The sequence below is a fragment of the Podarcis tiliguerta genome, assembly GCF_965153285.1.
Source record: "Podarcis tiliguerta genome assembly, chromosome: 13".
Lineage (NCBI taxonomy): Eukaryota > Metazoa > Chordata > Lepidosauria > Squamata > Lacertidae > Podarcis > Podarcis tiliguerta.
In genome coordinates, this window is record NC_139546.1 from 49,996,727 (window position 1) to 50,023,559 (window position 26,833).

Genomic DNA, 26,833 nt, shown 5'->3' on the forward strand with positions numbered 1-26,833 from the left:
AAGAGACCTTCAAGAGGACAGCTGCGATGCTCGGGATATTTCCAGGACACCCAAAGCCTGGACCGAGGAACAAAGCGATGCCACTGTCTACTACTGGGAACAGGGGCTCTTGCTGCAATAGAGGGGCGGTGTGTTTGTTTTGCAAGCTGAAAATACCGTATTTTTTGCTCTATAAGACGCACCAGACCACAAGACGCACCTAGTTTTTGGAGGAGGAAAACAAGGGCGAAAATATTCTGAATCTCAGAAGCCAGAACAGCAAGAGGGATCTCTGCGCAGCGAAAGCAGCAATCCCTCTTGCTGTTCTGGCTTCTGGGATAGCTGCGCAGCCTGCATTCGCTCCATAAGACGCACACACATTTCCCCTTACTTTTTAGGAGGGAAAAAGTGAGTCTTATACGGCAAAAAATACGGCAATTCCTTGCATGTGTCTGACTGTTGCAGCCCACCTGAGATCGCAGTAAGACAGAATTTCGAGAGGCATCCTATAGCTTGGCCTTCCCCAACCTCAGTTCTTCTCCTTTACAGGTGACTCTACTGACACAGAAGCTGATTGCACTGAGCTCCCTCGTTGCCCAGCGCAGATCAGGATTCCCCGGCCCCATAAGGGGGGGGGGGGAGAGAGAGCGCAAATCCCGTGCAACGTGGGAGCAACGGAATAAAGGTCTTGGGGTGGGGAGACTCATCCATGCACGCAGAAGGAAACCCCCGCGGCAAGACTCACTTCTTCTCAAAGGCCTTGTTGGAAGGCTTGAGCGTGGCCAGGTTCTGGAACTCCACACTCTCCCCCGCCAAGCCGTCCTCGCCGTAGCGCAGCTGCACCACCTGGTTGATGGAGTTGCGCACTGTGGCGTCGTACTTCACCATCACGGACTCCATGGACTTGATCAGCCGCCGCTGGATGTAACCTGGCCGTGGGGCAGAGGAGGAGATTAGCGAGAACCCCGCTGCGCCCCACAGATCCTCCATATCTAGCTAGCTAGCTAGAAATCAATCATTTTTATTAAATTTCTCTGTTTTACAATTCAAAACACTCATTTAAACATCCTTAAAATATCAACAACTTCCCTTCCTCTCTTTCCGTGGTTCATTTTGCATATCACAAATCCCTGCATATTTTACAAAACTAAACCATTCAGTATCCCGGTGGAGTACAGGGTCAGATTTAAGGTGCTGCTTTTGACCTTTAAAGCCCTTCACGGCCTAGGACCCTCGTACCTACGGGACCGCCTCTCCCGGAATGCCCCACGGAGAGCCTCAAGGTCCATAAATAACAACACCCTAGTGGTCCCAGGCCCTAAGGAAGTTAGATTGGCTTCAACCAGAGCCAGGGCCTTTTCAACTCTGGCTCCGGCCTGGTGGAACGCTCTGCCTCATGAGACCAGGGCCCTGCAGGATCTGATTTCTTTCCGCAGGGCCTGTAAGACAGAGTTGTTCTGCCTGGCCTTTGGCTTAGAGCCAATTTGATTCCCTCCCTCCCTCTCTTTCTTTTTTCTTTTCCTTCTCCTCCTGCGATGAGGCTACATTTTAATATTTTAATGTTCCATTATTTTAATGTTGTATTTTACTTTTGTTTTTAAGTTGTAATCATTCGTCTTGTTTTTATTATTGCTTGTAAGCCGCTCTGAGCCCGGCCTTGGCTGGGGAGGGCGGGGTATAAATAAAAATAATAATAATTATTATTATTATTATCATCATCATCATCATCCCATTATAGCATCCATCAAAACTTGTGTACACTGTTGAATTTATCTTAATGCTGCCAACGTTTTCAAGTGTACACAATTTCCCCATGTATTCAATAAATGTTTTCCAATCTGTTCTAAACGTACGTTCTTCTTGTTCTCTTATTCTATACGTTAAGTCCGCAAGCTGCGCACATTCCGTCAGTTTAAGTTGCCGTTCTTCTTTGGTTGGGACCTCGCTCGCTTTCCATTTTGGGGCTAACGAAACACGGGCCACAGTAGTGGCGTACATAAATAACGTTTTTTGACACCTGGGAATTTCCGTCTGAATTATCCCCAACGAAAAGGACTCTGGAGGTTTTTTTTTGGAAAGGTTCTTTCAAACATTTTTTCCAGTTCATTATGGATTATTTCCCAATACGCTTTTACGAGTCCACCACATTCAAGTCCGCACAAGTGCTGCTTCTGTCAGCAGCTCAGACTTCTGGGTGAAGAGGGGAGCTGCTTCTTGCCAGTGGACCGACCACACCTGGGCTACAATATCTCTCCAAGAGCTAAAGAGTCCCATCTCTGGAAAACTAACGCCTTGACATCTCTCGGTTCAGGCCAGTTACCAAGCAAAAGTGTTTTAAGTTACCCAGATTGCTCTGTGTGTGACGACCTCTCGTCTTTATGTCCCTAACTAGCACCTGTGCTGCATCTTCACGGGGCAGTGGAATCATTGGCAATGTGTAAGGATTCTTGGGTCCGGGTTCTCGAGTTCCCAAGGGGTCCCATTTTGCGAATGGCATTTTCCTTTCCTAAACGGCTGTCATTCTACACTATTGTTAATCCAACTAACTTCTTCATTTGGGGTTTGTATGTCTGGGGGCCTCTTGTGGCGCAACAGGTCAGTGCATTTGGCTGTTAACCAGAAGGCTGGTGGTTCGAGCCCACCCAGGGATGGCCCTGGGGAGAATTCTTGCATTGCAGGGGGGGTTGGACTAGATGACTCTAGAGGTCCCTCCCACCTCTAGAATTCTGATGTGGGTTAAAAACCTTGGTTCTAAACCAGTGTCTCGGACACATCTTTGGTCACATCCGTGACTGTAGACTTTATCTGCCTCGATTCCCCAGAAGCAGAGAGAGGCAATTTAACTCTTGCTCCTTGTGGAGTTTGGGGGGCGTCCAAAGCACAGCCTGAGATCTCCTGGATCAGACTGGACGAGCAAAAGAAGAGTGGCGTCCTACCTAACAGGCTTGCTTTTACCCCCTGGGTGCTGGCGCCCCGTCTAAACCACCAAGGAAACACTGGCCTGGGTTTGGGGTCGGGTTTTCTGAATTCCTGGATTGAACCTGATTTTCCCAGGCAGGTTGGGAGGATGAATCCCGGTTGGTAAAAGAACAGCACTAAACCACCAATTGGAGCCATGTACCCCTCTCTCTTCCCCCCCCCGCCCCTCCCTCCAAACCCACCTGTTTCAGCTGTTTTGACAGCCGTGTCGATCAGCCCCTCTCGGCCTCCCATGGCGTGGAAGAAGAACTCCGTCGGGGTGAGACCGGCCAGGTAGGAATTCTCCACGAAGCCCCTGCTCTCAGGGCCGTAGTCGTCCTTGATGAAGTGGGGCAGCGTCCGGTGCTTGAAGCCAAAGGGGATGCGCTTCCCTTCCACGTTCTGCTGCCCCACCACGGCGATGACCTGTGGGGAGCAGGGGGGAAGAGGCAGTCACCCAAAACGCCCGGCTCTCATGGACCATGCCTGGTGTCCGTCCGGAAAAACAATCTCTCACAGGACCTGTTGATGGCATTCTACCATTGCACTGTGGAGAGCGTACTAACTTATGGTCTGTGCGTGTGGTTTGGGAGCTGCACGGCCAGGGAAAAAACAATGCTATCCAGGGTTGTAAAGACTGCAGAGAGAATTATTGGGTGCACTCTTCCCACCTTAGATCAAATCTATGCTGCCAGGTGCCATAAGAAAGCGGCAGAGATAGCGCAGGATAGTGCGCACCCCGGAAATGATCTCTTTCAGCTTATGGAAGAAGGTATAGGGTTATAAAGCCCAGGACTCGCCGCCTGAAAAACAGTTTCTATGCTAATGCAATTCTGCTTCTAAACGCAGCATAAGGGGTCTCTGTCGTATAGTGTATTTTAAAATGGGGTTTTAGAGTTTTTTAGGGGTTTTTGAATGTTTTATGTAGTTTTGTGGTAGTTTTATGTAGTTTTTATGTAGTTTTATGTAGTTTTTCAATTTCATTGTTCCGCAAGGGACAATGACAATAAAGATATCGTATCCACCCACCGGGTTCCTGGAACCGGAGGGGCGAGGAATACCTGTGAGATGTTAATCTTGGAGCCCTTTGCTCCCGAGACCACCATGGACTTGAAGTTGTTGTACTCGGAGAGGGACTTCTGGGCGGACGAGCCGGTCTTGTCTCGGGCGTCGTTCAGGATCCTGTTGACCTGGTTCTCAAAGGTCTGCCTCAGCGTGTTGCCAGGGGTGGGCTCCAGTTCGTTGTTGTGGGCCTTCTCGATGACCTGGAGTCAGGTGGGGAAAAGAGGGGGGAGAGAGTCTCAGAACGGGCCCCTTCCCCCAGAACAAAGCCAAGCCCACCCAAGGCTATGAGATTGCTCTCCCCTTCCCTCTCCATCCTACCCAAACACAACCCTCCCTTCCCTCGCCAGTGTGGCGTAGCGTTTAGAGTGTCGGTCCAGGGTTCAAATCTCCACTCGGGTGTGAAGCTCACAGAGTGGGCCTTGGGCCTGTCACTGCCTCTCTCAACCTAACCTACCTCAGAGGGTTGTTGTGAGGGAGGGAGGAGAGGTAGGTAAGCCACCCCTGAGGTCCGTGGAGGAAAGGTGGGCTATAGATACAATGAATAAACAAACCCATCTCTGCAGGATCCCACAGAGCTCTGTGAAAACCATCTCTATAAGGAATAATAATAATAATAATAATAATTATTATTATTATTATTATTATTTATACCCCACCCATCTGGCTGGGCCCCCCCAGCCACTCTGGGTGGCTTCCAACAAAATACAGTGGTGCCCCGCAAGACGAATGCCTCGCAAGACGAAAAACTCGCTAGACGAAAGGGTTTTTCGTTTTTTGAGTTGCTTCGCAAGACGAATTTCCCTATGGGCTCGATTCGCAAGACGAAACGTCTTGCGCCTTTTTTTAAACTGCCAATGCATTCCTATGGGAAACCGTCAATACACATTGGTGCTTTGCAAGACGAAAAAACTCGCAGAACGAATTAATTTCGTCTTGCGGGGCACCACTGTATTAAAATACAGTAACGCATCAAACATTAAAAACGTCCCTAAACAGACAGTATCCCCCTAACTCCACCCCGATGCACCCCTTGAAAATTGCCAATCATCTCGGTGAACCACCTGACAGTTTTTCTATCTGCTGCAGCAATTGTGTGTGTGTGCTCTGCTAGGTGCTGTGCGACTTTTATCCGCCTTGCTTTCTAACACACGCACTGCAGGCTACCCAGATGAAACCTGCGGACCACAGTTTGGGAACCTGTGGTGTCGATTTCTCTCCCGGCTCCCGATCTACAGGCCAAGGGCAACCAGCCTGAAGCACTGCTGGTGGATTCAGAAGGAAGCACGCCGTGGCCTTCAGCTCAGGTCCTTAACGGCTATGGCGAAATAACGATGAACCCCCACCCGCTCTGCCCTCTTTCCCCGAGAGCGCCTATCCCCCTCGCCTTACGCTCGTTGCTTTTGGGGCAGAGTTCTGCTCCCTTCCGTACCTCTATGACATCCTGCTTTGCCTTCTTGATGGTGTTCTGAATGTCTTGGTAGGTCTTGGCATCAGCAATGGAGTCCCCGATCCCAATGGTGTGGCCTGCCAAAGAGGGGGAGAAGAGGCTCAACACCAGAAAGGGAGCACAATAAAGGCAACGTGGCCTAGCGGTTAGCGTCGGGCTACAGCCTGGGAGACGAGGGTTCTAATCCCTGCCGGGCCACGAAGCCCACAGGGCAACTCATAGCCTAACCTACCTGACAGGGCTGTGGGGATTAAATGAGTACCACCAAGTAGGCCACTTTGAGCCCCTCAGAGAAACAGAGATTATATACAGGAAATAAATGAGGGTTTCCCAGACTCGGGCGCCAGCGGTCAAGGATGATGGGAATTGTAGTCCAAAATCAACTGGAGACCCAAGTTTGAGAAATGCTGCATTTTAGCCTCTGGCAGTGGAGCCAGAGCACAGCCCTTGTGTGTGACTTTGGAGTTCCAACAAAATAAATACAGTGGTACCTTGGTTTACAACCATAATCCGTTCCGGAGGTCTGTTTGTAAGCCAAAACAGGCTGTAACTCAAGGCGCGCTTTTGTCAATGGACCTCCAAAAGGTATTTAGTTGCAATAAAAAAAAAAAATGGTTGTAATCCCAAAAAAGGTTGCAAACCGGGACACACACTTCGAGGTTTGACGTGTTTGTAATCCAAAACGTATGCAAGCCAGGCTTTTTGCAAACCAAGGTACCGCTGTAATGGCAATGCAGGGAACCAGTTCATGCCTAACTGAGGAGGCCCAAGGTGGGTCTAGTCGAGCAAGTACAGTGGTACCTCAGGTTAAGTACTTAATTCGTTCTGGAGATCCGTACTTAACCTGAAACTGTTCTTAACCTGAAGCACCACTTTAGCTAATGGGGCCTCCCGCTGCTGCCGCCATAGCACGATTTCTGTTCTCATCCTGAAGCAAAGTTCTTAATCTGAAGCACTATTTCTGGGTTAGCGGAGTCTGTAACCTGAAGCGTATGTAACCCGAGGTACCACAGTAAAGAGTTAAATCAGAACCCCAACCCTGCAACTGCCAGACTCCTCTGGAGGAAGCAGAAACCATGGGGGGGGGGGACACCCCCCCACCAAAACAGACCAAGTTGCACCGTCAAGCTCACCTTCAATCAGCAGCCAGTTGTTGATAACCGTCTGGATGTTGCTGTAAAAGAGGCGGGTGACATCGTGGCCCATCTCCAGGTAGGAGATGTGGACCAGGGAGCCAGCAGAGGTGCCCAGCGACTTCTTGCAGAGGATGCCCATGATCAGCTCCCCGTTCTCCACAATGACCTGAGGAAGAGAGGAGAATGGAGAGCGACAGAGGAGCGTGAGGCTGTCGGGGACGGCTAGCAAATCTGGCCACAGGCAGGAAACTAGGGAAGCCCAGCTGTAGAGACCGGTGTGTGGGTGTGTGTGTGGTGTGTGTGTGTGTGTGTGTGTGTGTGGTGTGTGTCTCTGCTGCAGCTTTGCATCTCCATCCACCAGCCTGGCACCCTTTGAGCCGTGCAATTTTGACTTGCACCAGGATTGGGATCTTCTGCTTTGCTCAGTGTGTTGCTCTGCAAACGTTCCACCCCCCCCCGCCTCCTCCCTTCTTGTCTCTGTTAGTTCCAGCTGGTGCAAGAGGGGAATTGAGGATCAGGTGGGGAGGTTTTAGGTCTCCACCCCCATCGTTCTGCCCGGACGCTGAGGTCCAGCTCCGAGGGCCTCATGGCGGTTCCCTCATTGCGAGAAGCAAAGCTACAGGGAACCAGGCAGAGGGCCTTCTCGGTGGTGGCGCCCGCCCTGTGGAACGCCCTCCTGTCAGATGTCAAAGAGATAAACAACTACCTGACATTTAGAAGACATCTGAAGGCAGCATATCCTAGGCCATAAAGATAGGAGGCAACTTTGATGTAGATTTTGTTAATCTTTAGGTAGATCTTAAAGGCCAGGAAGAGCGTTCACAAGGAGATGGAAAATACTATCTTTCCTTGCCATCCTCCCTTTCCTGTTTACGAACTCCGGGATTTGCTAAATGCATTCCTCCTCGATTCCTGTTTTATTGACCCTAAAAACATGTATGCATGCTCAAAGTAGTCTTTGCAGTTAAAAGGATTTCTCTGATCTAACTTTGTCCTACGTGGTTTTTTGTTTTTAATGCTCAGAGGACATCTGATTGGTTCTTACAAGCGCTGTGTTAAGAGTTCTTTTGTTAATAAAAGGGACCTGGGCCAGGGTGTGAATGATTATGAATGCCACTTCCTCCCAGAGTCTTGCTGGCCAAGCCTCGTGTGTAATCAGGGTCCAATCCTTCCTTGCCTTCGGAACGCAACACACATCCCTATGGATGGGAGAAGTTTTCTCTGGCTGCCAAGATGCAGCCAGCTTTGGCAGGTGGGACATCCCAGCCACCTCTTGAGACAAGTTTGGAGCCTAATTGACAAATTATTATGCGCACTTCCTCCCAGAGTCTTGCTGGCCAAGCCTTGTGTGTATTTTATTAATCAGGGTCTGATCCTTCCTTGGCCTTTGGAACACAATAGGCCAGGCTGGTGAAGAAGAAGAGGAAGAAGAGTTTTGGATTTGATATCCCGCCTTTCACTCCCTTTAAGGAGTCTCAAAGCGGCTCACATTCTCCTTTCCCTTCCTCCCCCACAGCAAACACTCTGTGAGGTGAGTGGGGCTGAGAGACTTCAGAGAAGTGTGACTAGCCCAAGGTCACCCAGCAGCTGCATGTGGAGGAGCGGGGAATCGAACCCGGTTCCCCAGATTACGAGACTACTGCTCTTAACCACTACACCACACTGGTGAAGTCTGCCTTCCCCCTCCTCCCCCGGAGCCCTGCCCCACCAACAGTACCTTGGTGTCTCCGGGAGAGATGTGCTTGTAGGGCCCGCTGTCCTCATCGTCCGGGTGGGTGCTGTGAGTACGGATGCAGTTAATGTGTCCTGGGATGATGAGGGAGAAGATCTGCTTCCCGGTCCAGAGCGGGCGAGGCTTGAGGATGGCCGGCTGGGGCACTTTGCCGTCCCAGGTGGAGAGGAACATCAACAGGTTCATCACCTCGCCCTGAAGGGGAGATCAGCAAAAGGTAAGGGGAGTGGTTATGGTCCGGCTTTCCCCCATGAAAGGGGAACATTTCATGCTTAGAACCCGACATAAAGGTAAAGGTAAAGGTACTCCTGCCCGTACGGGCCAGTCTTGACAGACTCTAGGGTTGTGCGCCCATCTCACTCAAGAGGCCGGGGGCCAGCGTTGTCCGGAGACACTTCCGGGTCACGTGGCCAGCGTGACATCGCTGCTCTGGCGAGCCAGCGCAGCGCACGGAAACGGCGTTTACCTTCCCGCTAGTAAGCGGTCCCTATTTATCTACTTGCCCCCGGGGGTGCTTTCGAACTGCTAGGTTGGCAGGCGCTGGGACCGAGCAACGGGAGCGCACCCCGCCACGGGGATTTGAACCGCCGACCTTTCGATCGGCAAGCCCTAGGCGCTGAGGCTTTTACCCACAGCGCCACCCGCGTCCCTAGAACCCGACATCTCCCTTCCCAAAACCACCAGCCTTACTAAAGCAGGACTTGCTACAAGTACAGGAAAAGGAGAGAGCGAAATTGCCCCCCTTTGTGCAGAAAAATATGATAAAATATGGCATGGTTCTAGTTTCGACACTAAAACCCGCCGGAAGATTCAGGACCGGTCAAAAGAAAACCCTATAGAGTCAAACTATGGAACTCCCTGCCACAGGGGGGCAGTGATGGCCAACTTGGATGGCTTTAAAATAGGATTAGACAAATTCACAGAGGAGAGGGTTATTGAAGACTGCTCTCCACCATCAGAGGCACCAATGCTTCTACGACAGCAGCAAGAGTATTGTTAGCCCAGAAACGGAAGCAAGAAGAAATTCCGATAAAAGAAGAACGGCAGACGAAATTAATGGACTATGCAGAATTGGACAAAATGACAGGAAGGATTCGAAACCTGCGGGACCAGAGATTTACAGAAGATTGGAAGAAGTATATGAATTATTTGAAGAGGAACTGTAACCAACAAATTACGCTAGTAGGACTACAAGAAGTTTACTACAAGAAGTTTTGTAAGGAGAAATATACGAAGTGTTACAAAGTAGGAAAAGATAAGAGATAGTGGTTATGAGTTTGAAATGTAATAGGGAAAATAAGAAATGTATACTGAGAGATTAGATTGGGAAATTTTCAGACAGGATTGATGGAAGTCAAGAAAACTGAGTAAGATGTAAAAGTATGTTTAATTACTGTTGAAAATGGTACGCTAAACAACTAATAAAAAAATTACCGTATTTTCTGCTCTATAAGACTCACTTTTTCCCTCCTAGAAAGTAAGGGGAAATGTGTGTGCGTCTTATGGAGCGAATGCAGGCTGCGCAGCTACCCCAGAAGCCAGAACAGCAAGAGGGACTGCTGCTTTCGCTGCGCAGCGATCCCTCTTGCTGTTCTGGCTTCTGGGATTCAGAATATTTTTTTCCTTGTTTTCCTCCTCCAAAAACTAGGTGCGTCTTGTGGTCTGGTGCGTCTTATAGAGCGAAAAACACAGTGTGTATAAAGAAAGAGGCAGTAATGCTTCTGAAGGCCTGTTGCTGGAAACCACAGGAGGGGAAGGTGGTCTGGTGCTGGATTGGCTCTGAAGCCATGCCTAGGTAAGGCTGCCTCTGCAGAACCTGCCCTCACCCTCTCTAGGAAGACGTCTCGCTTGGTGAACTTGCGGACGGCCGTCAGGGTGTCCTGCACGATGCCCATGACGGGCCTGTTGGACTGAGGCGTGACAATCATACGGGGCACCATGGCCAGCTCCTGGATCTCTGCCCGCGTCTCCAGGGACTGGGGGAGGTGCAGGTTCATCTCGTCGCCATCAAAGTCGGCATTGTACGGGGTGGTCACGCTGGTGGAGAGGGAGAGAGAGAGAGAGAGATTGAGAACAACGGAGGGCAGCGCTCAGGCCGAGTGCCAGGAAGGAAACTGCACGGATGCCTGCCTGAGTTTGCAGAGAGGAAAAACCAGGGATGGGGAGCAGCTGGGCCAGGCAGTATTGGAATCACAGCTGTCAACATTTCCCCTTTTTTTAAGGGAAATTGCCTTATTCCGAATAGGATTCCTCGCAAGAAAAGGGGAAAGTTCACAGCGATGCTTGGAATTGAAGTTGAATCCTGACAAGACGGAAGTACTGTTTTTGGGGGGACAGGAGGCGGGCAGGTGTGGAGGACTCCCTGGTCCTGAATGGGGCAACTGTGCCCCTGAAGGACCAGGTGTGCAGCCTGGGAGTCATTCTGTACTCGCAACTGTCCATGGAGGTGCAGGTCAATTCTGTGTCCAGGGCAGCTGTTTATCAGCTCCATCTGGTACGCAGGCTGAGACCCTCCCTGCCCACAGACTGTCTGGCCAGAGTGGCGCATGCTCTGGTTATCTCTCGCTTGGACTACTGCAATGCGCTCTATGTGGGGATACCTTTGAAGGTGACCCGGAAACTATAATTAATCCAGAATGCGGCAGCTAGACTGGTGACCGGGAGCGGAGACCATATAACACCGGTCTTGAAAGACCTACACTGGCTCCCAGGACGTTTCCAAGCACAGTTCAAAGTGTTGGTGTTGACCTTTAAAGCCCTAAATGGCCTCAAAGGCCCTGTAGACCTGAAGGAGCGTCTCCACCTCCATCATTCTGCCAGGACACTGAGGTCCAGCTCTGAGGGCCTTCTGGCGGTTCCCTCCCTGCGAGAAGCCAACTTACAGAGAACCAGGCAGAGGGCCTTCTCGGTAGTGGCACCCGCCCTGTGGAACGCCCTCCCACCAGATGTCAAAGAGTAAAGTAACTACTAGACTTTTAGAAGACATCTGAAGGCAGCCCTGTTTAGGGAAGCTTTTAATGTTTAATAGGTTATTGTATTTTAGTGTTTTGTTGGAAGCCGCCCAGAGTGGCTGGGGGGACCCAGCCAGATGGGCAGGGGATAAATTATTCTTTCTTTTCAAAAAGTAAGCCGAACCTTTCCCCCTCTTTTTCAAGCCTGCCCCTTATCCACACGCTCAGTGAAACACGCACAGAGAACCGTGCCTTCTTCCCCACCTGAGATTGAGGCGAAAGGTGGACCACGGCAGGATGCGAACTCTGTGCCCCATCATGGACATCTTGTGCAGCGTGGGCTGCCGATTGAAAATGACAATGTCGCCGTCGCACATGTGCCGTTCTACCTGGAAGGGGAGACCAAGCAGGAGAACTGTTGGTTTGCTACCTCGAAGGATGGGCATGCCACAACAGCAGCTAGAATACTCATCGCACAGTATTGGAAGACACAAGAGTTACCCACTCTGGAAGAATGGCAGATGAAAGTAATGGACTATATGGAATTGGCTGAAATGACCAGCAGAATCAGAGACCAGAAATATTATAAGATCAATGAATGTTAGAATGACATCAGATTGAATGTAAAAGGTTAGTAGTAAAAAGTTTAAAAATTAAAAGACCTAATATTTTAAGATATAAGATGATTAAGTTATATTAAGATATTAAAATTATGACAAAAATTAATTAAGACAAAGGGAAGGGATTTGCTGATTAAATATATGATTTGGAATACAGTGAAGGGAGGTTTGGGGAAGTCGGTGAAATAAGTTAATGCAAGAAATTTTGTGAAGATGAAATGGTTTTTATTGTTGTTGTTTTTTTCCCCTTCTTGATGTTTTGTGTTTTTGTAATTTTGTATTCTTCTTGTTGCTTTATTAGTGTCTGTTATTTTTTTTGTTTTGTCTTTTGTGTTAAAACTTAATAAAAATATTTTTTTGAAAAAAAAGGATGGGCAGGAAGATTGGAGGGAGCCGGGGGGAGGAAGACTGCAAAATGCACATGGAATCTTCCGCAGCCAAACTTATTCAAGTACTGGATCCGCATCAGTGCGAATTCTGAAAACTTCTATCATTTGCCTAGATGCACGTTGACGTCGCACGAGGTAGCACCGGTGAAATAGGACACAACCCAGCTTCAAGCCTGCATATTTATTATATAATGGAGCGAAGGGGAAATATTTTTTCAGACCAAGGGCTATATTCCTTTCTAGGGAAACTCCCAGGGGCCGTATGCCAGGGGCAGGCAGGGCCAGAGAAAAGCTGGCAAAGCAACAAATTTAAGTATTTACCTTTTTAGGCTATGCTAGTTTCTACGCTCACTCACTCATCCCTCTTTATCCTCTCTCCCCAAGCAAGAAAGAGGCATTCTCAGAGCTCAAGGGCACCATCCCAGCAAGGCAAAAAGACCCAAGAAGCGTGAGAGTGAAGGTCAGTGACGGGTGGCCTGTGCAGAGTCCTGAGTGCGAGACACCCGAATGCCCGCTCTGCTTGCTGCACTGATTTCTAGCTTCCTACGTAATGTTAAGGAAAGCCTGGCTTCTGGATCAGGCCAGGGGCCACCCAAGCTGAGCAGTCTGTTCTCACAGTATTAAACCAATGCTTATTAATAAAATAACAGCAACAACAATAATTTGCATTCTGCCTTTGATATGTAGACCCAGGGGTGCAAACCTGAATAAAATATTGGGAGGGCGCAGGTAAGCCCCACCCTGCCTAACTGATCACAGCACCATTTGAATGGTAATGCCTATCATTGGGGGGGGCTGGCCCCCTCAAATATTTTATTGGGGGAGGGGCCGACGGAATGTCAGCTCCTGGGAGTTGGCTACTTTGCGTAGACCGCAGGGTGGTTTACAAAACAAAGATACAATATCAGATGTCAAAGAGATAAACAACTACCTGACATTTTAGAAGACATCTGAAGGCAGCCCTGTTTAGGGAAGCTTTTTATGTTTAATAGACTACAGTGGTACCTCGCAAGACGAATGCCTCGGAAGACGAAAAACTCGCAAGACGAAAGAGTTTTCCGTTTTCTGAGTTGCTTCGCAAGACGGATTTCCCTATGGGCTTGCTTCGCAAGACGAAACGTCTTGCGCCTTTTTTTTAAACCGCCAATGTATTCCTACGGGAAACCCGTCAATACACAGTGGTGCTTCGCAAGACGAAAAAACTTGTAGAACGAAAAAACTCGCAGAACGAATTAATTTCGTCTTGCGAGGCACCACTGTATTTTAATTTTTTGTTGGAAGCTGCCCAGATTGGCTGGGGAGACCCAGCCAGATGGGTGGGGTACAAACAAACAAAAATAAAATAAAATAAAATTATAAAAAACACAACGTTCATAATGAAAAAGGTAACAAAAACCAGTAACCCCTCCTCCCATTTAAAAGGGCATCGGATGTTAACCAGCCAAAGGTCTGGTTGAAAAGGGATGTTTTTGCTAGGCGCTTAATGTTAATTAAGTCACCAGATGAGCCTCCCTGGGGGGCAGCATTGTCTTACCCGGCCTGCCCCACATGGGAAGGTTTGCAAAGAGCGATACGTCCCCAAAACCTTTGGTCTCTCTCTCCCCCTCTGGCATTTCCCAACTGTCCCATTTGCCGGAATTTGTCCAACTTTAAAGGTATGCTTGGCGTGGTCACTTACAAAAAAAGGCCACTGGAGTCTATTGGAATGGAAGAGGCTACAAGACCTGAAAGCTCACACAAGGCGTTTCTTTTAATGCTAGCAGATGAATCAAAGAACTGTAGGGTTCTGCTGGCAGAACAAGCAAGGGACAGGTAAGGTAAAGGGACCCCTGACCATTAGGTCCAGTCGTGGCCGACTCTGGGGTTGCGGCGCTCATCTCGCTTTACTGGCCGAGTGAGCCGGCGTACAGCTTCCGGGTCATGTGGCCAGCAGGACTAAGCCGCTTCTGGCGAACCAGAGCAGCGCACGGAAACGCCGTTTACCTTCCCACCGGAGCGGTACCTATTGATCTACTTGCACTTTGAAGTGCTTCCGAACTGCTAGGTTGGCAGGAGCAGGGACCGAGCAACGGGAGCTCACCCCGTCACTGCGGGGATTCGAACCGCCGAGCTTCTGATCGGCAAGTCCTAGGCTCTGTGGTTTAACCCACAACGCCACCCGCTTCCTGGAACAAGCAAGAGGGCTCCCCAAATCCTTCTTTGGTCCAGCGCCACTGTGGGCTTACTCCGGGGTGGGAGGGGGCTGTGATTCTCCTACCCAACCTTGTGCCCTGTCCCGCCCCCAGCAGAACTGACCTTGTACCCTATCTGCAGGTGGAGGTCGCTGGGCTTGGGGTGGAAGCGGAGGTCAATCCGGTCGCCGTTGTCCCGAATAATGTATTTGGCTCCGGGGTACTGGCTGTTCCCTCTGCGCACCAGCTCCTGCAGCCTAGCGGAGGCGGAGAGGGGTTAGCCGGCATTCGGGGCGCGAGGCACCTGAGCACACCAGACGCGGGGTGGGGTGGGGAAAGGGGGCTCACCTGTCGATGTTGAAGGGCGTCACTATCTCGGCGAAGGTCATGTTGGCCGCGATGGAGCGAGGCACGCCCACCTGGTCGATGGAGAGGTTGGGGTCCGGGGTGATGACCGTCCGGGCCGAGAAGTCCACTCGCTTGCCCATCAGGTTCCCTCGCACGCGCCCCTCTTTCCCCTTCAGCCTCTGCTTCAGGGACTTCAGAGGCCTCCCCGATTTCTGCATGGCCTGGGAATCAAGAGGTTGGAGGAAGCAAAGCATTACTCTTTTGCAAAAGCTGGTGGGGAACATGAAAGTGCAAAGAATGGCTTGCTTTTGCCGGTGGAGCAAGCAGGTGCGTCCCATTCTGGACATTCGTCCTCCATCGACTGGGAACCGTTCTAAGTAAGGGAAACTGGTCAACTTTCTAATCTAATTCAAGGCAGGACAAGCCGATGGATTAAGAGCCGAGTGAAATTCTGCTATCCTGTCCAATAGAAACGTGATTTTACGTTTCTCTGCGTATCAATATCTCTCCTAGTCCACTCAATGTGTTTTTGTGTCTCAGGAGACAATGGAAGGGTTCTGCCTTTAGGGGTGAAGACAAACTTTTGGAGAGTTACAGCGCTGCTGAGCTACAACTCCATGCCGACAGGGGCTGATGGGAGCTGTGGTCCGCATGGGTTATCCCTGGCTTAGGCGCTACATATATTCCACGTCAACCACCATCAACCGGGCTGCCCTCCAGTTGCTTTGGACAAGAACTCCCATCAGCCACACACAGCACAACTGTGCCAATGGGGGCTGATGGGAGTTGTAGTCTGGAGCGCTGGGAGGGCAGCCAATCAGGTGAAGGCTGCTGTAATGGAGCCTATTTGCTTCTAATAAAATGTGAATAAATAACAACCACCAAATTGAGACAACCTTTGGGTTCCCACTCCCCATTTCTGTCCAAACCACAGAAAGCCCCTCCCCCGAAATATTTATCTCATAGATGTTCAAATCTTTATCTCATAGATATTTTTCCCCCGTTTAAAATTTTAGGAGGTCTTGGCTTAGTGCTGACCTCTCAGCAGTATAGGGACAAATGTGTTTCTTTTTGTTTTAATCTTTTAAATCAGCAGTGAGGAACCCGTGGCCATCCAAATCTCATTGGGCCACAGCGCCCCCATCTTTCCTGAGCACTGACCCAATGGCTGAGGCTGACGTGGGTTGGAATCCAACATTATTTAGAGGACCACAGTTTCTTGTAACCAGTCTCCTGTAATCAGAATGAAGGTACCGTATTTTTCGCTCTATAAGATGCACCAGACCACAAGACACACCTAGTTTTTGGAGGAGGAAAACAAGAAAAAAAATATTCTGAATCTCAGAAGCCAGAACAGCAAGAGGGATCGCTGCGCAGTGAAAGCAGCAATCCCTCTTGCTGTTCTGGCTTCTGGGATAGCTGTGCAGCCTGCATTCGCTCCATAAGACGCACACACATTTCCCCTTACTTTTTAGGAGGGGAAAAGTGAGTCTTTTAGAGCAAAAAATACGGTAAATATCGCTCCAGACCAACAGTCCTGGGGAGGCCTCCGCCAAAAGAAGCTTAACTGCCTGCACTCACCAAGATGGGTTTGCCTGTGGAGGGAGGAGGCATCACAGCCTACCTACGGCTCGCTGACTCCTCTGCGAAAGAGGGGTGACTGCCGATTTCTACCCTGCAAGGGGCAGGCAGAGGCCCCCTAAGCACTTACGCGGGGCAGCCCAGGCAGCTCGTTGTCCACCATGGTGGCCACGTGGAACTGCAGCAGCTTGACGTCTTCGGCGATGACGTGGGCGGCCGCTCCGTTCTGCTCGTTCCTCCGCAGCTGGTTGTTGATCTTCACAATGTCAGCCAGCTTGTGAGTCAAGTCGTCCTGAGTGGGGAGAGGAAGGAAGGAGCAGCCTGTCAGGGCAGACAAAATCAGCCTACCTGGACCCCGCGATCCTCACCGGAGGCGCTTCTTCGCGTGCTCCCTCCACGGGAAGTCTGGAGGGTGGCCACACAACAGCAGGCCTTTTCAGTGGTGGCACCCTGCTTACTGAACGCTCTCCCCAGGGACCAGGCATGATCATTACGTATCTGCAAGTGCCCGGCAAAAACGTTTTTTTGCGCTAGGCCTTTGGATTTCATATATGGTCTCTTATAAGTGGGTTGGATGTTTTAATCCAGCTTTTTAAACAATGGAATGGTCTTTTTCTTTCCTTTCCTCCACTTTTAAAAAATCTGGCTGTTTTTATTTACTTAACATTTCACATTGCTTAAGAACTACCGTATTTTTTGCTCTATAAGACTCACTTTTCCCCTCCTAAAGAGTCAGGGGAAATGTGTGTGCATCTTATGGAGCGAATGCAGGCTGCGCAGCTATCCCAGAAGCCAGAACAGCAAGAGGGATCGCTGCTTTCACTGCGCAGCGATCCCTCTTGTTGTTCTAGTTTCTGAGATTCAGAATATTTTTTTTCTTGTTTTCCTCCTCCAAAAACTAGGTGCGTCTTGTGGTCTGGTGCGTCTTATAGAGCGAAAAATACGGTACTTCATTTTTTAAAAAAGTAACTAATTGGCAAAAACGAAAGCAGAGGGAAGCTGGCCCTTTGGAATGTTCTCTGTTGCAAATCACGGGCTAATTGTCATTTGAAAGGCTGCATACGACATACAAAAAAAGAACCCTGCAGGATCAGGCCAATGGCCTTTCTAGTGCGGCATCCTGTTCTTACAATTGCCAACCAGATGCCTGTGGAAGACCTGCATGCAGGATTCCAGCACAGGTGCCCTCTCCCGCTCCTGTGGTTTCCAGCAAGCAGCATTCGGAAGAATTACTGCAGTTTTCCCCCAAACTTAGGTCTCTGGCTACTGTTGGACTACAATTCCCCTCATGCAGGGATGATGGGAACAAGAGCTGAGGACCCAAAGTTTGGGAAACGTTGCATTTCTGCCTCTGGCGGTGTGAGTTTTTAGTTGGAACGAAGCTTGCTCTCTTCCCCCCCACCTCAAGTCCACCCTTGGCCCATCCCTGATTCCTTTTTAAAAAAAAAAAAATATTTATTAGGGTTTAACAAATACAGAGAGAAGAAAAACGAACAATAAAAGCTTACAAAACTTCAAAAGCAGATAAAAAAAAATACAGTAAAAAAAGACAACAATTACATCAAAACACTAAAAAAAGCAAAAAACAAGAACATTTAAAAAGCAAAAACATTTAAAAAAGAAAAAACACACACCAATATTTTCATATCCTTAATTTTCATTTGCTTATTTCCTTGACTTCCTCACACCTCCCTTTTTGTATTCTAGTACAATTAGTTGTTTCAGCAAGTCCTTTCCCTCTTTCTCAAATTTAGTTCCATAATTTATCTTAACGCAATTTAGCCTTAAATTTTACACCTTAACCCATAACCAATCCATTCTTACTTACTTCTTAATAACTTTTCTACTAAAGCCATAGAACTTCTTTCTAGCATCCTTCTAACATTCATTCATTTTACAATATTTCTGTAAATACACTCTGTAAACATACCTGATTCCTGGCAGAGCCCTGCATGACGACAGCGGGGCGGACAGACAGCGGTGGGACCGGGAGCACCGTGCAGATCATCCACTCGGGCCTGGCAAACTTGGGGTCCATGCCCAGGATGAAGCACTCCTCGTCCGAGATGCGCTTGAAGATCTCGTGCACCCGCTCGGGACTGAGCAGGATCTTCTTCTCCTGAGAGTCCTCATTCACGTGCTTCCACTCGGCGTAGAGCTCCAGGCCCGAGCGCCGGATCCTCGGCTGGTAGCGCCCGCAGCCGCCGTGACCCTGGATAAAGAGGCAGCAATGGGGCAAGGCTGTCAGGTCGATCAGGGGTGCCCTCCACCTGCCATAAGCCCAGGGCAGCATTCCTCAAAACTGGGTCTCCTGCTGTTGTTGGACCAGAGCTCCTCCCATCATCCCTGGCTAGCAGGACTAGTGGTCAGGGGTGCTGGGAACTGTAGTTTAACAGCAGCAGGAGACCCAGCAGGAGCCATGTTCAAATATATAGAAGGATGTCACATAGAGGAGGGAGAAAGGTTGTTTTCTGCTGCTCCAGAGAAGCGGACACGGAGCAATGGATCCAAACTACAAGAAAGAAGATTCCACCTCAACATTAGGAAGAACCTCCTGACAGTAAGAGCTGTTCGACAGTGGAATTTGCTGCCAAGGAGTGTGGTGGAGTCTCCTTCTTTGGAGGTCTTTAAGCAGAGGCTTGACAACCATATGTCAGGAGTGCTCTGATGGTGTTTCCTGCTTGGCAGGGGGTTGGACTCGATGGCCCTTGTGGTCTCTTCCAACTCTATGATTCTATGATTCACTGCCCTAGTGGCACATTTGAAACTCTTAAGGAACCGTCGGAGGTGGTCCCTTCCAACTCTACAATTCTGGGATTCTATGATCTGGGAGAGCGTCCACAATGGTCCAGAAGGCAGAGAAGAAAAGCGAGTGTGAAGATAACACGCAACATCTTACAAGCTCAACCAACCAAAGTGTTGGTGCTGACCTTTAAAGCCCTAAACGGCCTTGGTCCAGAATATCTGAAGGAGCGTCTCCACCCCCATTGTTCAGCCCTGAGGTCCAGCGCCGAGGGCCTTCTGGCGGTTCCCTCCCTGCGAGAAGCCAAGTTACAGGGAACCAGGCAGAGGGCCTTCTCGGTGGTGGCGCCCTCCCTGTGGAACGCCCTCCCACCAGATGTCAAGGAAATAAACAGCTATCTGACTTTTAGAAGACATCTGAAGGCAGCCCTGTTTAGGGAAGCTTTTAATGTTTGATGTATTACAGTATTTCAATATTTCTTTGGAAGCCACCCAGAGTGGCTGGGGAAGCCCAGCCAGATGGGCGGGGTATAAATACCGTATTTTTTGCACCATAACACTCACTTTTTTCCTCCTAGAATGTAAGGGGAAATGTCTGTGCGTGTTATGGAGCGAATGCCTACGGGTGGCCGGGGGGGGGGGGGGGATCTGCTGCAGTCGTGAGCAGAGGATCCATGGTTCCCCTTCCTTCCCTCCTCCGTGGCTCACTTTGAAACAGCAAAGTGGGAGAAGAGCCGCTGAGTGGGGAGGAGAGAGGGACAGAAAGCCTGCTTGCTTTAAAGGAGCAAAGTGGGAGAGGAGAGGAGCCTTCTTCCCTTATACCCCTCTTCTTCATTATTAGAAGCATCCTTCTCCACACACCCCACGTGTGCTCCTTGTCCCTTGAGTGCTTCTCCTTCCCTCCCCACTTAAAACGTGGTTACAAAGCACGGATCCACATGGATCCTCAGGATTTTTGCATTGAGCTACTCCAAACTCACTGTCAGATCAGATGTCTGTGGCCACAGCATGAACCACAAAAATCATACATCCACGGTTTCATTTAGAATATTTTTTTTCTTGTTTTCCTTCTCTAAAAACTATGTGCATGTTATGGTCTGGTGCATGTTATAGAGCGAAAAATACGGCAATAAATTATTACTATTACTATAACCCCGCTGGGCTCGCGCAGCCGATTTGCGGTCCTGACCTTTTCCTTCGTGATGTCCTCGTCGCCTTCGGCCTGCTCCACTCCAAACTTGTTGTCCATTTCCTCCCCACCTTCGCAGATGTTCTTGCCTTTGCAAAGGTCGTAGACGTGGGTCAAACGTTTCTTCGGTTGCCCTTTGGATTTGGCCAGGATGTCTTTGATCTTCGGGTTGTTCTGCGGCAAAAAGAAGAACGGGGCGTTCCCCCCCAAATAATAAAGGGTGTGATCAACCGTGCCAGATTTTGGGTGCCTTTGAATGACCGCCCCACCCCAACATCCTCAATACTACAGGGTAATAGAAAAAGCCATTTTACACCTAGCGCAATTGTAAACGGGACTATAACTCCCCTTATCCACGACTACCAGCAAATGTGAGAATATCCCAATATTCGCCATAGCTCTTGGGAAGTAGGCCTCACATCAGAGGGGACGTGGGCAGGCTGGGAAGGGATGCAACGGTTAATGAATGTTAGAAGAATGGTGGAATGAAGTTATATGGCTTTAGCAGAAATGTTATGAGGATTTAAGTATAAATAGATTAATGGAATATTATAGGTAAAGTAAGGTTAGAATGTGTTTTCTATAGGACAGAAAACAGAGAAAGATGGAAAGGAATTGCTGAAATAATTGACAGAAGTGGAATACAAAAAGGGAGGTGCGAGGAGGTCGGTGAAATAAGTGAATGAAAGACAAGATATTGAAACTGTTTGAGTGTTTTTAACTGTTTTTGTTTGGTTTTGTTAGTTTAATGTGTTAGTGTTATGCAGTGTCTTTGTATTGTATTGTTCCTTTTTTTGTTTTGTTTTTGTTTTTGCTTTGTTTTGTAGTGTTTAAATTGTTCAAAAAGTAATAAATATTATCATTTTTTTAAAAAAAGGGAAGGGATGCAACGGGCCTTTCTTGCTGCATTGACAAGAACACTCCACAGATACCAGTATTCTGTTCTCTTAGGATGAATCCATATTATTCTGCCTTCCTGAGCGGTTCAATGGGGGGGGGGGTTGTACACCCAAAGTGTTTGAAGTCAGAATCGGGGGAAACAGAAGACCTTTGACCTCAAGCTGAACAAAAGGAAGGGGAGGGCTGACACAAACAGGGCCTTCTTGGGAGTGGCACCTATTCACCTTGTGCCATAATGGCTCATTTTTCTGAACTAGGTAAAAAATGTTTTTATTTCCCCTATTCCTGGTTCTCAGTGGCTACTAACACTGATTATTTCAAGATTTCTGTAGCTGATGGAATTGTTTTTTGAGTTGTAGGTTGGCACTGTGGGCAGCTTAAGAATTATATACCGAAAGGTGAGATTAAAAACAAAAATGGATGATTGCCCACAAAGAAGCCACACAAGGCTTTGACTCACAGGCAGGAATCACTAAGAGCAGAATGTAGAGTTAGAATGAAAATATATTGGTCAACCCTAAGGCTTGTCAGCATGCACTCACCTGGTCACCTGTGGCAAGTAACCAAGAGCCAACAAGACGGGAAATTGTGGACAGTAAATTAGATTATTACTTTTCTTTGAAAAGCCACAGGGCAGCACAGCCAGGAAAACTGGACAAAGCATTCCGAGTGTGGTCTGACCAAGGCAGAATAGATGGGACTATTACAGTGGTACCTCGGGTTAACTACTTAATTCGTTCCGTAGGTCTGTTCTTAACCTGAAACTGTTCTTAAACTGAAGCACCACTTTAGCTAATGGGGCCTTCTGCTGCCGCTGGAGCACGATTTCTGTTCTCATTCTGAAGCAAAGTTCTTAACCCGAGGTACTATTTCTGGGTTAGCGGAGTCTGTAACCTGAAGCGTATGTAACCTGAAGCGTATGTAACCCGAGGTACCACTGTAGCAGCTAATGTCGCAGAAGGCAGAGTCAGGATTCAAAATGACCTTTTGACAGATGGGAGAACTGCGCCCAAAGTAACAAAATGAATTTCAATTGGAAACATTTGAACTGAGCATCCCCTCAATTCCTTCATAATTTATATTGATGTTGAACAACAATGGGCCCAGGACGGAACCCTGAAGCACCACACTTGTCACTCCCCCCCCCCCCCAGATGACCAGGAACCATAAATGAGTACACTTTGGGTTCCGTCAGCCAACAAATTACAAATCCACATAACAGTTCCCTGGTCCAGCCCACGTTCCACCAGCTTCTTTGTGACAATATCACGGGGGGACTTAGTGAAAAGCCATGCTGTTTCCGGCTATTCACTGATCTGAGCTTGTTTCTAAGAATGTCCAGTAGCTCCAGCCATTACTCACAGAGTCAACCAGCAGCTTGGAGCAGAAAAAGCAGACGCAACGGAGAACCTTCATCGTCTTGCCCAAGAAGCCGACGTGGAAGACAGGCTTGGCCAGCTCAATGTGTCCGAAATGGCCGGGGCATTCTGTCATGTTGCCTGCCGGAGAACAGAAGGGCGGGGAAATCATGAGCCCCTCTGACTCCCGGATTCTGAGACTGGCCCCCTCATCCCCTTCCCAAGGACCAGTTTTCCGAGTGAGGCCCCAAGCATAGTCTCCCCCAGCCTGGTACCGTGTGGCTGGGGCTGCAGTGCAAAACGCCTGGCGCACTGCCCCAGTGGCGTAGCGTGGGTTGTCAGCACCCGGGGCAAGGCAAGTAATTTGTGGCTCCTAACCTGTGGATTTGCGCCCCCTAACCCTAACCCCCAGATGTTGCGCCCGGTGCGGCCGGCCCCCCCTGCACCCCCCACGCTACGCCTGGCGCACTGCCCTAAGAACCCACCTGCGCAGGTCTGGCAACGTCCTGTCCTTTCAATGACACCCTGCCGAGGGTCCATGAGGCCCCCCAGCTTGGGGCGACCCCCTTCTGTTGTCTCAGGGTATTTGATCCCTCCTTCCGTCACCGACATCCGTTTCTAGAAGAAGAAAAAAGAAAGCAGAATCAGTTATCAGCCAAGTCTTCAGGGTGTGGGGAAGGCAGACGTCAAGAACGGGGACCCAAACAGCATCAGAAGCCCTAGAAGAAGAAAAGAATGATATCTAGGTTGGGAGATACAAGGAACAGAAGCGCAAAGGGTGTTTTATTATTATTATGTCACGTCCCTAATGGTCCTCTAAAAACCATTACTAGGAAAACAAAGCGTTTTTAAGTGAGTGAAGACTGTCAGGAGGATACCTTCCATTCAGGAGAGAATTTACTGCGGGGATAAAACAGCTTCACAAACTTTAACAGCCTGCCCTGGCTCTCCACATCAACAAGATTACAGGCAAAAATGAAAGACGGCAGCGAAGCTCTACTACGTACAGCAAGACCCATTTCATCGATTTTCTCTCCCCACACAGAAGGAGTTTTCAGAGGTTTTAATGGGAGACAAGCAACAAATGCTACTTAAAATGCAGGATCTGCGAGCAGGTTTTAAGGAGAGTGAGCCTAAGGGCCAGCTCAACCGAAACTTACTTGCTGTGTGTTTTATATGGAAACAAATAAAAACTGCAAAGTTCTTTCAAAATGCAGTTTTGGAGTCAGTGGAGCAAATGTGTGCCTGCCTGTAATAGTCTTCAGCATAAAGATGCCAACATGGACTGTGCTGCCACTCCTTTGAAAACAAATTGGTATCTTTTGCTAAAAGGCGGCATAAAAATCAAATTAATAATAAGAGTCCCAGCAGCAAAATTAGTCAATTATTAAGAAAAAAAATGGTAAGGAAATCCACTTAGGTACCCCGGGGGGTGTCCAAGGAACAGAGTTTTGTGGCACTTTTAACATCTGCAAACTAGTGGGAAAATTTGCTTTTGGCTGCCTTCTTGCAAACCAACGTTTTTTTGGAGTAGGGGGAGAGAACACTGTGCTCCCCCCCCCCCAGGAAACAGCAATCGATCTCCCTTTCCCACACAGGAAAGCCAAGCACACCCGCCTTTTTTTCCCCTTCTTTATTTCAGCATTGCCCTTCCAAAATCCCAATGCGACAAAAAGTCTGGAGAAAGTTCTTCGAAAGACCCCCACCGCCCGCCCGGCACTCTTTATTTTTCGCACCACCACCACACCTTCTTTAAATCATAAAAAAAAAATAAGATATAAAAAGAGAGCGGCGCGCGAACCCACCATCTCATCCGGGCTCAGGATGCCGAATTGCACGCGCTTGATGGTGCGCAGCGGGCACGCGCTGTCCCCGGACGGCGCTCCCCCGTGCATCTTTGCACACTTTTTTTTTTCCGCCTCTCTCCGCCTTTTGGGGTGTCACGTGACGCAGACGCGGCGCTGCCTCCGCCTCAGCCAGGAAGCAGCCGCGGCCCCTCCCCCGCACGCTCCGGTTTCCACCGAGGCCTACCGAGCTCGCCGCGGGTTCAGGGACTGGGTCTCCCTCGCCGCCCCGCGGACCGCGAGTCGGGGAGGTGCCGGCAGACTCAGCCGCGTCCCCCAACTCCGCCCCACCCGCGCGCGTGTGCGCGCGCCCTCGCGACCACGTCCGGCCGCCTATTCCCTTCCCTCCCTTCTTCTCCCTCCGCGCTCTAAAGCGCGACTGAGCCGACAGGCTCTCCGGCGCCGCCTTATATAGACTCTCCCCCCTGCACGGGGCTACAGGAGCAGAACGGCAAGGGCGAGGACGCGGAAGTGGGCGGCGCCGCGGCCTTCGTCCCCCTCCGAGCGGAGGAGAGACGGAAGGGGGCGTGGCTAGAGCGAAGGGGTTGGGAGAAGAGAAAAGCGGGCAGGGAGGCGCCGCATTCGGTGGGGGTGCGGCCGTACCAATTGAGTAAAAGGGGGGGGAGAGAAAGAGATAAAAGGCGTTGAGTGAATTGTCTGGCTGTTCACCTTTGGCATATCAATAGATCGCCTGTTTTTAGTTTGTGCATCTCGAGGCCTTACGTGTTTCCCCGGGGAGGGCCATTTGGTTTCAATGGGGATTGTTCCCGAGTAAAACGAGCAGAGACATCACCTTGCCAACAAAGGTCCGCATAGTTTTCCCAGTAGTGATGTATGGAAGAAGTGAGAGCTGGACCATAAAGAAAGCTGATGGCCGAAGAATGGATGCTTTTGAATTCTGGTGCTGGAGGAGACTCTTGAGAGTCCCATGGACTGCAAGAAGATCCAACCTCTCCATTCTGAAGGAAATCAGCCCTGAGTGCTCACTGGAAGGACAGATCCTGAAGCTGAGGCTCCAAGACTTTGGCCACCTCAGGAGAAGAGAAGACTCCCTGGAAAAGACCCTGATGCTGGGAAAGATGGAGGGCCCAAGGAGAAGGGGACGACGGAGGACGAGATGGATGGACAGTGTTCTCGAAGCTATGAGTTTGACCAAACTGCGGGAGGCAATGGAAGACAGGAGGGCCTGGTGTGCTCTGGTCCAGGGGGTCACGAAGAGGCGGACACGACTAAACGACTCAACAACAACAAAAACGAGTTTAGGATGACAATCGGGGTCAAGGAAACAGGGGAAATTGAGGCTCGCCTCGACCAAAGTCAATCAGAACTTGTTGCAAATGTCAGTGACAGCAGGACTTTGCACTTGAAGGGGGTTCTGTGTCACTCGTTAATGCTTTTTGTTTCCGAAAATAAATGCAAAGCGTTTGCAAAACAAATAAAAGAGTAACCAGCTTTTCCCACAATTTTGAAACCTTACTGCTTCCAGCAGTGGTTTAAACTGGGCAAATCTGACCTTACTGAGTTAGAAAGCTTTGTATGCGCAACCTCATCCTTCGCATCGGAATTGATTTCAATGGGACATGCTCCTAAATCGGATTGCAAATCCGAAATATACGTTTTCTTGCCGAATTACTCTCTCCTTCCCTCCCCCCGCCGCTTCTTGCTAATGGTTCGGTCTGCAAAGAAGGCGGAACCTCGCCCCAGTTCCGGCTGCTTTCGCGAGGGACTCCGCGTTCCTCATTGACTATTCATAAGCCCGGGAGGGAGGGAGGAATAAAAGAAGTGGGTGGGGTCATGCTCCGAAACTCGCCGAAAATGGCCGAAGGGGACCGAGGGTGGAGGAGCGGGGTTTCTCTCAGAGCCAGCTTTTGTCGAGAGCGAAGGGGAGGCGGATGGAACGCTCCGGGGAGGGGCCTTCGAAGCGCCGGGCTCGCGCATTTCGCTTGGCCGGGAGGCGGCGCCAGGCTGCCCCGCCGCTCTCCCTTGGAAAGCCCGCGGCTTCGGGGCCTACCTCCGGAACTGAGGCCTTCGTGGGGGAGGCACCTAAAGCAGACTTTGGGGGTAACGAAGGCTAGAACTTACGTCGATTACGGGGGCGGGGGGGTTAGGAACACGGAATTTTTTTCCTGACTAGATGTTGGATGGGGGGGGGTTCATATTTGGGGTCGTGGGATTGAGTGGGGGGGCCTTTAGCGACATGGGGGGAGCCTGGCCCTTGGGGGGTCGGTGTGTGGTGGTGAATGGTTTAGATTCGGTGTGTAGGAGTGAAAAAGGGGGAAAATAATTGACTGGACGTGTGGTTTTTTGGGGGGGTATTTGTGTTTTGGGGGGCCTTGGGAGAGCGAGGGGTGGATCTTTAATGTGTGTGGGGGGTCTGATAAATGTTTAAAATCTAAAGTTTTTTATTGAGGGACGAAGGAGTA

General features: G+C 49.6%; 1 protein-coding gene across 1 annotated transcript in view; it reads right to left on the reverse strand.

The window, feature by feature from the left end:
- The window catches only part of POLR2A (RNA polymerase II subunit A), a 42,023-nt gene extending 17,230 nt beyond the window's left edge, over positions 1–24,793 (reverse strand). The window contains exons 1-16 of the mRNA XM_083410011.1: positions 24,372–24,793; positions 23,052–23,184; positions 22,571–22,707; positions 20,309–20,482; positions 18,308–18,589; positions 16,508–16,669; positions 14,797–15,017; positions 14,573–14,705; positions 11,533–11,657; positions 10,144–10,354; positions 8,303–8,512; positions 6,583–6,751; positions 5,432–5,526; positions 3,999–4,202; positions 3,141–3,363; positions 725–908 (exon numbers count right to left, since the gene is read on the reverse strand). Of these exons, the coding sequence (XP_083266137.1) occupies positions 725–908; positions 3,141–3,363; positions 3,999–4,202; positions 5,432–5,526; positions 6,583–6,751; positions 8,303–8,512; positions 10,144–10,354; positions 11,533–11,657; positions 14,573–14,705; positions 14,797–15,017; positions 16,508–16,669; positions 18,308–18,589; positions 20,309–20,482; positions 22,571–22,707; positions 23,052–23,184; positions 24,372–24,461 (2,753 nt within the window). The 5' untranslated portion in view covers positions 24,462–24,793. The remainder of the gene's footprint in view (positions 1–724; positions 909–3,140; positions 3,364–3,998; positions 4,203–5,431; positions 5,527–6,582; positions 6,752–8,302; positions 8,513–10,143; positions 10,355–11,532; positions 11,658–14,572; positions 14,706–14,796; positions 15,018–16,507; positions 16,670–18,307; positions 18,590–20,308; positions 20,483–22,570; positions 22,708–23,051; positions 23,185–24,371) is intronic.
- Between the last annotated feature and the right edge of the window lie 2,040 nt (positions 24,794–26,833).